The sequence below is a fragment of the Budorcas taxicolor genome, chromosome 2 (genome assembly GCF_023091745.1).
Source record: "Budorcas taxicolor isolate Tak-1 chromosome 2, Takin1.1, whole genome shotgun sequence".
Classification (NCBI taxonomy): Eukaryota; Metazoa; Chordata; class Mammalia; order Artiodactyla; family Bovidae; genus Budorcas; species Budorcas taxicolor.
Window position 1 is genome coordinate 115,628,466 of NC_068911.1, and position 15,127 is coordinate 115,643,592.

At 48.6% G+C, this 15,127-nt stretch overlaps 1 protein-coding gene across 1 annotated transcript in view; it reads right to left on the reverse strand.

Moving 5' to 3' along the window:
- SCTR (secretin receptor) overlaps positions 1 to 15,127 on the reverse strand; it is a 69,942-nt gene that overhangs the window by 20,567 nt on the left and 34,248 nt on the right. The window contains exons 4-7 of the mRNA XM_052635762.1: positions 12,828 to 12,931; positions 6,661 to 6,758; positions 5,317 to 5,449; positions 3,089 to 3,242 (exon numbers count right to left, since the gene is read on the reverse strand). Coding sequence (XP_052491722.1) covers positions 3,089 to 3,242; positions 5,317 to 5,449; positions 6,661 to 6,758; positions 12,828 to 12,931 — 489 coding nt within the window. The remainder of the gene's footprint in view (positions 1 to 3,088; positions 3,243 to 5,316; positions 5,450 to 6,660; positions 6,759 to 12,827; positions 12,932 to 15,127) is intronic.

Here is a 15,127-nt window from a genome sequence, read left to right on the forward strand (position 1 = left end):
AGGTTGTGGCACACAGGCTTAACTGCTCCGTGGCCTGTGGCATCTTCCCAGACCAGGGGTCAAACCCATGTCCCCTACATTGGCAGGCAGATTCTTATCCCTGTGCCACCAGGGAAGTCCTAGACTTGTACTTCTATTTAATTCTTTAAACCAAGTGCACGTATGACATTGATAAAAAACTTCTTTACCTAAATTCTGGGTACTTTGGGCAAATATGGACTCTGAGGGCCACTTGTTTATTATTATTTGTTTTACATCTTTAACAGTGAGTCAGTGGAAAAGTTAGAAAACCTGATAACTGCTTAAATTATGGTTTTAAGTGTGGCCCTTGGGACAAGGGTGTCAGCATCACCTGGGGCCCAGTGAGAAATGCAGAGTCTCAGGCTCCACCCCTGCCCAGCAGACCAAGACTCTGGCCGGGGGAGGGGCCCAGGGCCGGGTGGGTGGACATGCCCTCTGCATGATTCCAATGCAGCTCCAGCTGGAGGAGCACTGGTTTGAGTTCCCTCTGTGAGTGGGAGGGAGCTTGATTCATCTTCTACAAAAGCCTGAGGTGTCACACTTTTCTGGGCACAGACTGACATTCCAGCCACCTTGAAAAAGTAAAAGCTCTGGATAAGTATTAAAAATTTTAGATGCCTGTGCCTTCTGACTCAGGGGTCCCAGTTCCAGGATTCTCTATTACATATGTGCTTTGCCCACAAAAGCACTCCTCACTGTGTTATTTGTCCCAGTGAAAAATGAGAAACAATCTTAACATCAAAAAAAAATAGGTATTTGGTTATATACATCCACAGAGTATTAAAAATGTTTATTGAAGATTTGAAAGAATACAGAGCATGCTTCTGTGTTCAAGGAAAGAGGCAAGATTCAAAATTCTACATACAGGATGATTGTAACCAAGTGGGAAAAACTAGGAGTATAAAAAAGTCTGAAAAGAAACCCCAGAAAATGTTCAATAGATGAGACTATGGTAATTTTTTTTTTCTAATTTGAAAAAAAAAAAAGTTTTTGCAAAGATTTATGGTTGATCACATACTCATTTAAGCAACTTATCTCGGGGCCTGCAGCAGGAAATAAGGACAAACTGAGGCAGGGGCTACTGCTTTTGCAAGAGAAAAGCCTTTCACAGTTGGAAAAGTTTAGACCTTCCTGAGTCCTTTCATGTCCCCTTGGGGCTGTGCAGGCAAAGAGGCCTGGAGAGAAGGAACCGGTGCTGGTTTATGTGCGGCTCTAACCCCAGGGCCTGGCATATGGTAGATGCTCAACAAATATTTGAGGAAGAAAAGAAGGTTCTCATCTCATTAAACCTGCTAAGAATCTGTGATGGAGATATTATCACAGTGCAATTTTGTCTCCTTGCTAGACTACAAACCCCTTCAGTGATGGAATCAGTTTTATTTTTGGAACCTCTGTAAGCCCTTCTGAGCACAAAGAAGTGCTCAAAGAAAGCTGAATAAATTACGATCCTGATACTATAGATGATGAAACTGCCCATGTTCATTCAGGAAAATTCTGCCAGATCTGGGAGTCAAGGCTCAGGGAGCTGGCTCCATATTGGGGATGTTTGGGGCAGAGTTGGCTGTATAAGGTAAGTCCCTTGTCCCAGGCCCTCTGGGACTACTGGCCAGTGTGGAAATCCAGATCAGCAGGGCCCTAAAACTTCCGCTGGCCAAGGGTCATGTGTTAATCAGACTGTCAAGAGTTCAGAAGCAGGAGGGCTTGGCAAACTCTGGCAGTTCAGGCAACCTCCCTGAGGGTCTGATAGAGGCAGAACCCTTACACATGATTTAGACAAGCAGAAAAGACAGTGGAGGGCATTCCTGGCAGGGACACTTCTTAATTAAAGGCACCAAGAAGAGAGTAAATGAAGCTAATGGCTGGTACACATGAGTACCTCTGTAAGCCTGTGAGTCACTCACAGAAATCTGACTCTGTCTAGAACCCAGTGGGTAGCTTACATATGTTTATCAAATGAACAGTTGAAGGATGGATGGATGGGTGGCAGGTGGACAGGTTGATGGACGTGTGTATGACTGGAAGGATGGATGGATGGACGTTTGTTTGTGGCAGAGTAAGAGTTAAGGGGATTTGCAAAGAGACAGGCCTTGGTTTGAATCTTGACTCTGTTCTTGTCCACAGTGCGAGCTGAGCATGTTGTGTCACGTCTCTGAGCCAAGGTTCCTACGAGGCCTCTGGAGGTTGTTGTGATGATTAAAGTGCTCAGCTCAATGCCTTGCATACAGTAGGTGCGCAAGACATCGGAGTTGTTATCACCTTCACTGACCAGAAAGGAAAGGGGGAAGAGAAGCAATGGAACCTACAGTTGGCTGTCTTACTACCATTTCTTCTCCTGCCTGGACTGAATCCTGAATTTCCTTTGAGAAGCTCTGTGGTCTGAGTAGCTTAAGCCAATCAGAGGATTCCACTCCCTCAGGCCCCTGTGAGTGGTTCAAGGATGTGTATGACACAATCAGAGTGAATCTGAGTATTTGCTGGAATGCTGGGACACAGCCTCTTTCTTTCATTAGATGTAGCAATGAAGCCAGGAGAAAGCCCAGAAGCTGCTGACAGTTACACTGGGAACACCAGCCTAATGATAACACTGATGTTACAGGAGGTGAAGTAGAAAAACAAAAAGAAATAATGTTGTGCTGCTGGATTCAGCCTCACCTGAATGGTGATCCCTGGACTTGTCAGTTATATGAACCAATTAATTCCTTTTAAGTTTAAAGCCTATCTAAGTCAGGTTTTCTGATAGCTACAGTTAAAAGCACCCTACCCGATACAGAAAGGAGGTGAGAATGAGGACATGTGAATGGAATGTCTAGAGAAGATAAGGCAACAGGTGTTGGGGGTATCAAATCGTAAAAGGCTTTGGGTGCCAGAAATCGGACCTAGGTTTTAGCTATTACTTCCCATTTGACAGACAAACCGAGGCCAGAGAGTTAACCATCAAGAAACTTGTCTACCAGCACCCAAGTTCACTAACTTAACTAAGTGTGGAGCTGAAACTGGAACCCAAGCCCTTATTGCCTCAGTGCCCTTTCCCACCTGTCACACAGTCACCATACCCTGGAGAACATACCCCATCCGAGGGCCACAAATCCCTGGAGCCACTTCCGTTCTGAGAAGAAGGAGATGACAAGGAGCGTGTGAAGATAGAGGCCTTCCACCAGCAGCCAGGAGTAGTTGGCCATGATGCAGTACTGGAAGAAGACCATGACCAGCTTACAGCCCACCTACAAGGAGAGGCAGCTGAGTCACAGGCCAGCCATCCTGGGCTTCCCCCCAGGAGACGAGGGGTGCAGTAGGAGTCGGCAGCCAGGCCACAGAGAGCATCTCTCGGGCTCACGGCCATGCCCCCTGGCCTTCCACTATCAGAAGACCAGGCTCATAGTGTCTCTAGAGTGCAAGTCCAGAGGCCGGCAGGCTCTGTCAGCACAGCCAATGGGCTGCTGCAGCAGCAGGAGCAGCTCTCAAATTCTGGAACTGGCCGCCAGTTGTCAAACTGTGTCAGATATTGCCCAATTCCCAACAGCAAATGAGGGCATTTTTTAGAGGAGGAACCTGAGGCCTAAAGAGGGAAATGGATTGCTGAGCAAAAGGTTGATAAAATTCTTTCCTGGTTAAGTTTCCTAGAAACAGATGGAGAAGGGACAAGCCAGTACTGATGAGAGAACACAGGACCCCTGCCTGTACTGCATCTGGAATGCAGACCTTGAAACATTCAAGGGGGTGCCATAGGGTGGCCTTGCCTGCCGCCATGACTTAGGTGACAGCCGTGTCCCCTGTCAGGATCCCGGGAAGCCATGCCTGCAGGGCTGTGGGGCACGAAGCTTCCACGCCCTCACGGCTCCCACTTGCACCCTATGAGGGTCTCCCTTCCCTTCATCCTCTCTTCCTAGTCTTTCCCTGAGGACAGCTCAGGGATGACAGCTCCTGGGATGGCCAGAGGGCTGCTGACAAAGTGCAGGAGGGTCACGGCCACAGGGGAGCGCCCAGGGCCACCCTGCTGGCCAGGTGTGCTTCCTGCCTGTGGTCTCCTATCTTATTCCAGGCATGGCCCACGGCTGGATGGTGAGTCTACAGTTAAGAAGAACCTGAAAAGGTTCCCTGCTGGGCATTGCTGGACTTCACTGGTCAGTGATGAGGTGGGGTCAGAATCTTCTAACTCCAAGCTGGTACTCTTCTTTCATCCTAGAAATCTCCCTGACACACAGGAGCACAGCTTGAGGGACCTCTCAGTTTGAGTCAGAAAATACACGCACATACACATGCGTGTGAAAAACTACAAGCAATATACAAACTTAACAGAACTATCAGCAATTACAGATGTGAGTGGTGGGAAGCGACAGGCGGGCTGATTAAACCAATCTCTATCTCCAGTCCCTTCACCCTTGCTTGCCTCCACTATGGAGACTATGATAGTAAAAAACTGAACTTCCCAGCTTCCTCTGCAGTTAGATGTAGTCACATGACACAGTTCTAGCCAGTGAGATGTGAACACAGTCTTGAGAAGCACATTCTTTTCCAAATGAAAAGCCAAAGCCTCCCAAAGAGAAAAATGTTTAACCTCGACTTCCCTCCTTTTTGCCTCAAACATAGATGTGAGGTGTGGGGTTGCAGCAGTCAAGTTGCTAATATGCAGTATAAAGCATGGGATCAAAACTGGCAGAGCAGAAAGGTAAAAGGACTGTGTTCATTGTGGCAAGGAGCCACTGTGCCACCTCTGGGTTGCCCATCTGTGGACTGCTTCTGTGGGGCACAACCCCCAGCTGTTTAAGCCACTGATGTATATACAGCAGAAGAGATTATGTTATGTACAGCGGAAGAGATTCTCAACTGATACACAGAGTGATATTGCAATGAATGAAGACTCCTCTGCTTGTTCAGAAGGAGGAAGAGGGTGAGATTATGTTCCACTGCACATCTGGGCATGCAGATGCAGACCTGTCCAGGGTGCACTCACCTTTTTCTTTCTACAATCCCAACCATCTCTAGACTTGGCCATCTGTCTACATTTGGGACTTGGCAGGAGTAGAGGAAGGAGGAGCCTTGCTATGTGTCTAATTCCCAGAGAGGCTGATGCACTCCAGGACACTGGGAGTTGAACAGTCGCCCCCCTGGCTTCTCAGCAAACTGCCTTCATAGGAGTCCCAGGCTGCACGTGTGGGGACATGGGACTCCTTGAACCTCCTATTCCAGCCCCAGTGCTGGCCCCTTTGATTCTAGGCATTAAATCCAGGCTCAATGAATGGGGTTGGGGGGAAGCAGGCAGGCCTGGCCACACCATGGGCCATGTGGGCATGTTACCCTGTGGGCATCACAGTGGGTGGCATCGTCGGAGGAGAAGAGCACGGCATCCTTGATGAAGTTGGACAGGGCGCGCAGGATGAAGGACACGAAGAGGTGCACGTGGATGTAGTTGCGGGTGCAGTGGAGCCTCCTGGAAAGAGAGCGCGCAGGGCCATAGGTGGCAGAGCCGGAGGGCTCAGCTCAGCACCCCCACCCCCTACCCCATGCACCAGGGAAACCCAGGGACTGGACGTGACATCTCTATGAATCTCCGAATGAGAGTCCAGGCCCCCAGTGGCCAGCCTACTCTGTTTCATGCTGCAATTGAAAAAAAAAAAAAAAAGCTGAGATTATAAGAGTGAGATTCGATTCTGCCTCGACCACCTCCTGCAGCTCCCAGAATTGTTAGAAGGGAGGGTGGGGAAGGGGGCATGTGGCACAGAAAGTACACAGGCTGTGGGGAGAAATCAGATCCAGGCTCCGCCTCTTTTCAGCTACACGACCTAGCTGAGCAAGCCTTTCAACCAGAGCCTAGGTGTTCCCCTTGCGGTAGGGGCAGAAGTCTGTCACCTGTTCCCCTCCTTCCCTACAGGGACCAGGCTTTCATATGGGGGGACCCATTCCAGCTCTGGGTACAGACAACACCACTCCCACCCTCATGAGAGACCTGACTAATCAGAGCACTCCACACCTGGCTGTGGTGATTGGCTCAGGGCTGGGCACGTGACCCAAGCCTGCTCGCCCATAAGAATTCCCCCAGGACTTTCATTGCAGCCAATGGAGAAAGGGGTCTCCCTGCCCTGGTGTTTCTGAGCTAGTAGAATGTGCCTCTGCAGCTGCTGGTGGTTGTCCCTACTGTCCCTGCATAAAGCCTGCCTGAAGCCAATGCAGGGCAAAGCAATGGTAGGAGACAGCCTAGTTCTGCACATACCTTTGAGTACCTAGATTCAGCCACACCTGAAGCCAGATGCCCCTGAAATTGTCAGTTAAATGCTTCAGGTCACCTTTGCTTTTCTTAAGATGTTTTAAGATGGATTTCTGTTTCTTGCAAACATGAGTCTGGCTAGTATATCTGTAAAATGAGGGTGATACCTATCTCTTAATATTGTGTGAACATCAGAAATAATACATTTAAAGCAACCAGCACAGTAAGTTCTTAGTGATGTTCAGTAAATGTCAAATGAATGAAGGGATGAAGGAGGTCACAGAAACTTCAGTGTTTTGCCACAGGTAAGCTTTAGATCTAGAGAAGACAAAGTGGCCCACCAGACCTTCTCTTCTCTGGTCTGAGCAGATAAAAGAGACCCAAAGTGCTGTGCCTGGGGAAGGCTACGGAGATGGAGAGCTGGTACCTGTTCTTACCGAAAGGCACAAAGGATGCTGAGGGCAACCAGGAGCATCACCAGGGAGGAGCTGTAGCCCACAGTGTACATGATCTTCAGCTTCAGCAGGTACTCGTACTGCAGAGAGAGAGACCTGTGTCACCTATCCACCGACGGAATCTGCCCTTTTACCTGCTCCAGGTGGCTTGAACCCCTTCAATTCTGACTGCTATTCTGTTCATACCCCCAAGGACACAAATTCATAGACTCATGATATCTTGGCTTGGGAAAAGACTTTGGGCATTATCTGATGCCAGTTCAAACTTCTACCCCATATACAAGGCCCCTGATTGCCACCCTGAATTCAAGTCTTTGCTTGAATACCTCCAGGGATGGTATCTTCACTGGTTTTTGAGGAACTCACTGGGTAGACAACAGTGCAAAGAATTAGATATTTTTTTCTCCAATGAATCTAAAATCTATTACTTTAAAATTGTACCTATTGGTCCCTTTTCTGCTTCTGGAGTCACTGCAAATAAAGTGAATCTGTCTTATACCTAAAGCCTATCATTATTTTATTTTTTTCATCATTTTTTTAAGTATTTTTATTTATTTAGATCGTACTGTGCAGCATGTGGGATCTTTACTTCCCAGATCAGGGATCGAACCTGGGCCCCTGCAGTGGAAGCACAGAGTCTTAACCACTGAGCCACCAGGGAAATCCCATTTTCTTCATCATTATTTTAAAAATAACTTTTTCATGGTAGAATAGCTTTAGACTTACAGGAGAGTGACAAAGACGCCACAGAGAGGTTTGTCCTTTCTGAATATAGCTCTTCTGCCCAACTTTTCCCCCGCTTACTCAGCATTCAGTATTCCCTATGTCTTTAATCTTTTTCCATTACCCATCACCATTTTCCTCAATTAATATGCTACAGTTTGTGAATGTCCTTCTTAAACAGGACACCCTGAACTGGACACTTGAAAAGCTACAGATGTGCTCTCTGACCAGGGAGAAATAGAGGGGGACCTGGTTTATACCTGGCAATCCCTGTTCTACACACTGTACTCCTGTTAACGCAGCCAGGCAGTCATTGACTTATTCAGCAGCCACTACACACCACTGGCTCAGCTTTGACTCAGCATCTCAATGGAGTGGAATAATGTATATAGAAATAAATGTAAAGACCTGTACTTTTTAGATTCAAAAAATAAATTGTACAACAGTCTCTAAAAGAACCAAAAAAATAAAGAGTAAAGCAATAATGCCATACCATTTTTTTTTTTACCAACCAAATTAACTAATATTTAAAAGTACTAATATTCTATGTAGGTGAGGTCATGTGGTGGTGGTGGTTTAGTTGCTAAGTCATGTCTGACTCTTGCAACCCCATGGACTGCAGCTCACCAGGCTCCTCTGCCCATTGGGTTTCCCAGGCAGGAATACTGGAGCGGATTGCTATTTCCTCCTCCAGGGGCTCTTCCTGATCCAGGGATCGAACCCACGTCTTCTGCATTGCAGTTGGTCTCCTGCATTGCAGGCAGATTCTTTACTACTGAGCCACCAGGGAAGCCTCAGGTGAGGGTACAGTGGGAGTGAAAACTGGCTCAGTCTCTCTGGAAAGTAGCACAGAGCAAAAACCACACGCGTTCCTTCTGACTTCCCTTCTACCTCTAGGAATTAATTCTAAGAATTATCAGAAATATAAAAGCATATTATATATAAAGATGTTTATCACAGAACTGTTTTTAATGAAAGACATGCAAATGCCAAACACAGAATAGTTAACTAAATTCTTTTAAATTCAAATTATTTCAAAATTAGGCTATATTAAAATGCTACTTATCAAGAGTTTCAAAAGATGTCAGGACATAACATAATGCTAAGTGAAAAGGCAGAATACACATTTTACATGTGATTTCTGATTTATGCAAAGAAAAGTGTTGTTGAATTGTATGACTCTTCCCTTTTTTGAAGATCAAAAAAGATTGAATATTGGTCATCTCAGGCAGTTCAATCTCACACATTCATAGAAACAAGATTGTAAGGAGTTGTGTTAGATACTATTAGTGATTAACTTTGGATTACAAACTGGTGGATACAGTCGTTATTTCCATTTGTATTTTTTTCTGTATCTTTCACTTTTCTTCAGTGGTAAGTATTGTCTTGTAACCAGAAGAAAAGGGTAACAAGAAAACACCAGCACACAGATACTATTGAGGAAATCTGACAGGCGTTTATACAAAAATGACCTTGAGGTTTGAGTGGTCCACGCTCCATGGTGTTAAAGAAGTGTATGCCGAGGGAACACAGAAAGGCTTCAGAGTCAAGAGACAAGGGTTCCAAACCAGGACCGCTACTACTCACCAGCCCTGGGCAAATCGCTTAACTTCTGGGTGACCCTAGGCAAATCTCTAAACTTCTCTGGGAGCCTCAGATTCCTCATCTGTAAAATGCAGATAACATCCACCGTGCAGGCTTTTTGGAAGAACAGAAATGGTGTCAGGTAGAGTATCTAGACAATGCCTGGCCCTTAGAAGACACTCAGCCCTTGTTAATTTTCTCCATCTTCACCTTCTACGCTACTATCCACTGTTCGGTCTGAGTCAGCAGTCTAAGACTGTGGTATGAAGTATGAGGCATGAGGGAGCTGCTAGAACAATTAGGCCTCTTCTCAGTTTCCTTAATGGAGCGCTGTGGAGCAGCAAGCCACCCTGGAATGTTTGGAGTGTTCCAGGCCTGGGTATGTTATTTTAAGAGGAACATTAATGAACTGGAGCATTTCCGGAGGGGGGTGACCATGTCATCTGAAGAGTGCATTAAAATACTTGAGTGCACCACATCCTGAAGGAAACAAACTTAGGGAAGAAGGGTATTAAACTGATTGACGTATAAAAGAGTAAGACTGAATTGTAAGCTCCAGACAGGGCAGAAGTTATCAGAAAGTAGATTTGACTTAGAAGGACCAAAATTCTTCTGACAGCAGAGGGGACTTTTCACAGGTTAGCTGCCATATGACACTGCCCTTCCCCACTGCTGCTGCTGCTGCTGCTGCTGCTAAGTCGATTCAGTCGTGTCTGACTCTGTGCGACCCCATAGATGGCAGCCCACCAGGCTCCGCCGTCCCTGGGATTCTCCAGGCAAGAACACTGGAGTGGGTTGCCATTTCCTGCTCCAATGCATGAAAGTGAAAAGTGAAAGTGAAGTCGCTCAGTCGCGCCCGACTCTAGCGACCCTATGGACTGCAGCCCACCAGGCTCCTCCGTCCATGGGATTTTCCAGGCAAAAGTACTGGAGTGGGGTGTCATTGCCTTCCCCACTGAGGTGACTGCAATTCCAGAATCCAGGAACCACCTCTCAGGAATGAGTGCGGGGAACCAAGAGGGCAGCAGGTTGCATTGGGTTAATGGTTTCTAGCCTTTAGGATTTCAAAGAGCAGTGATTTGTCAAAAATCTGGAGACTGATGTGCCATCCCTAGAATCTTGCCACGTGTGGGATGCACCCCAGAGCTGAGGGTATCAGCTGACTCAGGAGACACCTGGTTTTGCAGCCCTGGGTCAGGAGCAGTGGGTCAGCCTGTGGCAGCACGAGGAGGCATGAATGACAAGTGTGGAGGGTCCAGGCTGAGGATCCCATGCTGTCCTGTGGCTGGGTTACTGTCTGCCAGGTGACCCTCAGGACATCCCCGCCAGCTCTGCCTTTGTCTTCGAGCTCTGACCCCAAAAGACCCCTGTTCCCCCGAAGCCAGATGTGACCTCAGTGCCCTCAACCTCTGCGACACCTGCCCCCAGAGGGCTAGGGGTCCAGAAGGAAGCCTCGCTGCCGTCGGTCCTAGATGAGGCTACCTGTATCTTTGCTGTGTGTCCTGACTGGGTCCCTTCCTTCTCCATCCTCTACATTAGGAGACAGCAGACATTTTCCATAAAGGGACACATAGCAAACATGTAAGCGTAAACATTCCGTCTCTTTTGCAACTATTCAATTCAGCCCCTGCAATGCAAATAGATGTGGCTGTGTTTCAATAAAACTTCATTTGTAAAAGCAGGTGATAGGCTGGATTTGGCCCAAGGGCACTAGTTTTCTAACCTCTGCTCCGGGTAAACAAAGTCAGCTTTATGTACTCATGTGGCAGCTTTGCCTGGTCTTTCTGCTAATCTGAGTCCACTGTTGGCAACTGGTGTATGCCAAGTCAGGAAGTTGCAAAAAGACAATCAGTAAATACATACTTTCACAATCATTTGATTAAAAGATGAAAAGACATTTTAACACTCAGAAAGGATGATTCAATTCTCAGCATAAAAGACTAAGTTTGTGGGGAACTCCTTGGCAGGGCAGTGGTTAGGACTCCACACTTTCACTGCCAAGGGCCCAGGTTCAATTCCTTGTTGACGAACTAAGATCCCACAAGCCACATAGCCAAAAGAAGAAAAGACAAAGCCTGTTCTTGCCTGGAGAATCCCAGGGACGGGGGAGCCTGCTGGGCTGTCATCTCTGGGGTCGCAGAGTCGGACACGACTGAAGCAACTTAGCAGCAGCAGCAGCAGTGCTTGTCTGTGGTCTGGCATCAGGGACCAGCATATCCCATGGTCTGGAAAAACTTACACCAATCTTAGGGATTCTAATATTTTTTTACATGAGCTGAAGTTATAGTAGGTCTTCTTCTTCTTTTTTTTCTTTTTCTTTTTTTTACTATTTTTGGGCAATTAATTTTCTCAGTTAAGTCCAGAACTTTGCATTTATCTTTGTTAAATCTCTGTGCCTTCTCTGGCATTTTAGAGTTTCAACCCAGCCATGAATATCATGGTTCAGGCCCTGGCCTTTGTTCTTATCCAGCTGACTAGTGTTAGCCAACAGTTCTTAAGTGTGGCTTCAACAGAGATAACTCACAAAACCAAAAGCTCTTTAGGGTCCTCAGTAATTCCTAAGGGTATAAAAGGGTTCTGAGGCCAATAAGTTTGAGAACTGCTGGTCCAAGCCATGCATGTGTCCCATCCCTCTGCCTGGAAACGTGCAGAGGTGGACAGGCTCAAGTCACGTTGGGTCAGTAAGATGTGAGGACGGGCTTACTGGCTGTTTGCATATGAAGCTTTCTTGTGGTTAGCAAGAGGTCAGGCTGTCCCTCCTCCTGGACAAGCAGGCCTGGGAGTCTACGGCTGCTATCACCAATGGCACACACATGACAACAGGATCCCAGCCCCGGGATAAGTCACTAGGCTAGCAGGAAGAGAGAAGAAACCTCGTCCTGAGTGGCTTTGGGGTGCTGCTTCATTACAAGAGCCGGACGCCCATCCACTGTATCATAGTTACATGAGCCACGTTAACTTGTGAAGCCCCTTGGAAGTTTCTGTCACTTGCAGCCTATGCATCCTTCTGAACCTCCATCCTGCCATCCATTATACATGTGATCCTTCTGAATCTTACAGACTTTACAAATGTGATCCATATAAGCCTCCTGTCTTCACATAGGTCAGAGACAGAAACAGAAATCTACAGAGGTCTGGGCCCATCCACTGGCCCTCTAAGACCATGCGTAATCCCTATTAAATTATTCCACCTGGATCTGAAGACCTCATGTATCTTCCCTAACTGGATGATAAGCTCTGGGAGAGAAGGAACTCCATCCTCCACTACCATCCCTCACCCAATCTCCTTTAGGAAGGACTCTGAACCGAATGGCCTCTTCAGGGTGCCCACACACCAGCATCCTCTCTTAAACCATGCCTGCCTGCAGCTGGGTGCTCCTGCCTCCTGGAGCCTGAATCTCCTCTGAGAAGGGACCTTTGTGAGCAGGTGCTGTGGCCCCTCACCCTTCCCAGCACTTCCAGGGCTCACTCTGCTCCTCCTGACGAGCTCAAGACTATTACCCCATTTCCCAGATGGAGAAACTGAGGCACAGAGGTTATCTCCTCCTCACCTCCACCAAGGCCGCAGGGCAGGTTCGGACTCACCACTGGCCCAAGCAGTTAGCCCCAGTCACTGAGCTTTGGGTTTCAGGCCAACCTGGCCACAGCATCCCCAAGGCACGTGGCAGTTCTCACTGCACCACGGTCCTCAGGGCCAACCCCTCCAGGCTGGTAGGCCAGGACAGAGCTGGGAGGGTGTGGGGCTGAGGAGGGCAGCCCCGGGTCACCTGACCTAGCCCTGGGCCGGCTTCACTTTACCTCCCCAGGCCCCTCCACCCCACAGGGAGGCGTGGCAGGCTTACCCGCTTCTCGTTGGAAGAGTCATTCACATTGACCCCACAGGCCAGGTCAGGTCTGGGGAAGGTTTCTGACCAGCCGCCCTGTGTGCAGTTCCGGAACATGGAACCTGTGGGGACCAAGCATGCTGTGGTGAGCGGAGGGACGGACTGATGGCCAGGTTTCTGGGTGCCTTGCCCCACTTAGTTGCAGGTGGAGGGAGCTTCCTTCTGTCACTCTGTCCCTTTCTCCGAACCACACCACACAGGGCAGCTCCAATTGCTCAGTTGACCCTTGAAGGCTTTGTAAGAGTCAGTCCGGAAAAGTGGCAGGAAAGGTGTGGGCAGACAGCCCAAGTGGGGATGCGCGTGTATATGCGAGACACAGAGCCGCGGTTCTGGATCCCTTGACCTGCAAACCTGGTGGGCCCTGAACCGTTAGCCACCCCCGCCCTCCCAGCCTCTGAGCACTGCTCATCTTCCCCTGGGCCCCCACTGCCTCACCCACAGCCCGTGCCCCACACCCCCTGTGCCAGGCACCAGGCTCCACAACGAGGGAGGTGACTGACACAGGCCCCAGGCCCCAGGCCCAGCACAACTTCCAGGGTCACTGCTCAGCTACCTGGGTGCCCCTCAGAGAATAATAAAACCTTCCTCTGGCAGGCATGGCAATGCCTCCAATGATGAGAGAGGCCATATGCAGTGCTTAAGAACAGCAGGTTACACACCCCAAACCAAACAACACTGACCTCCCACTAATGACAGTGTGTTTATTCAATTATAAAACCGCATGCTCTACTATAACAATACACAGTGATTGCTATATGCCAGGCACTGCTCTAAGCATGTGAGAGGTATTAGCTCATTCAATCCTAACAAGACTATGAGGTCGGCACTGTTACTTTTATAGTAAAATGTATTGTAACATGAAAATACTACACCCATTTTATAGCTAGGGGAACTGAGGCACACAGTGGTTAAAGAACTTGCTCAAGACCACACTCCAGTCAATGTAGAACGTGGGATTTGAACCCCAGGGCTCAGGCCTATGTTCTTAGCCGCAGGCTTTGTACTAATCCCTTTCTTACTCTGCTCTTCCTACTCCCAGGCCCTGAAAAGTGAAAGTCACTCAGTCTTTGCAACTGATTCTGCAACCCCATGGGCTGGAATTCTCCAGGACAGAATACCGGAGTGAGTAGCCTTTCCCTTCTCCAGGGGATCTTCCCAACCCAGCGATCAAACCCAAGTCTCCTGCATTGCAGGCGGATTCTTTACCCACTGAGCTATCAGGGACAGCCATCTAATGGGTGAGTGCCCCAGAGAAATCTGCCTGCTTGGTGAGGACCTGGCCACGCCCATAATTAACTTTTTACAGGCTCCTGGTTTTACTCCTGCGCTAAGAAGCTCTATTTATCTATTTATTTGGCTGTGCAGCATGCAGGATCTTAGTCCCCTGACCAGGGATCAAACATTCCTCCCACACTGGGAGCGTGGCGTCTTAGCCATAGGACCACCAGGGAAGTCCCAGAAGTTCTACTTTATACATAACTTCACACCCTGCTGCTCAGTGTCTGAAAATCAGCAGAGCTAGCACACATAACCTCCCAGGGAGCCTCTCTTCGGTGCTTCTCTGTGCTATAAACCACGAGACCACTGCAGCCCTCTCTGTCTCTCAAGCCTGCAGTGTGTACCTCTCACACGGAAGTGACCGTGGCTCCCCTGCCTCCCCTCCCAGAGATTCTCAGGGGCTCCCTAGGGCCTGCCTCCCCAGAGCCCTTGCTCATCAAACATCTGTAGGCTGGCTGGCTAGGAAAACAAATGAGGGAGGAGGAAGGGCCCGTTCTAAACGTTTTCATAAGGGAAGAGGGAAGAGCTTACCCAGGCGGAGCTTTTTAGAGCAAGAGCCCGAAGACTGGGGTAGAGGAGCTGCCAAGCCAAGACAGAAGTCTGGGAAAGCCATGCAGGGAGCTTCCCTGCCTGCAGAGACTTGCTCGGCTGCATCCTCCACTCTGGGCTGCCAAGGGGGGGCCGAGTTCCAGTCCCCAGGTCTGGCTGCTGTCGAGGCTGCAGGGGGCTGACCCCAGCTCTGACCAAAGGAGCCCTGCTGCTCCTTTTGCTCCAATCAGTATCCTGTCTGGGCTCCCCAGCCACCCGAGCTGGGCCTGGTGTGTTTCTCTCTGACTGGCCCCATGGTCTAGGCCACCGTCTCTCAGGGTTTAGGACCAAACAGATTCCACTCAGCTGGAGAAAACATGGTGGCCATTTCTAGAACTAGCCACTATGTTAACATGCTGATCCTAATGGCACTCCTCTGAAGGAGGTTTTGC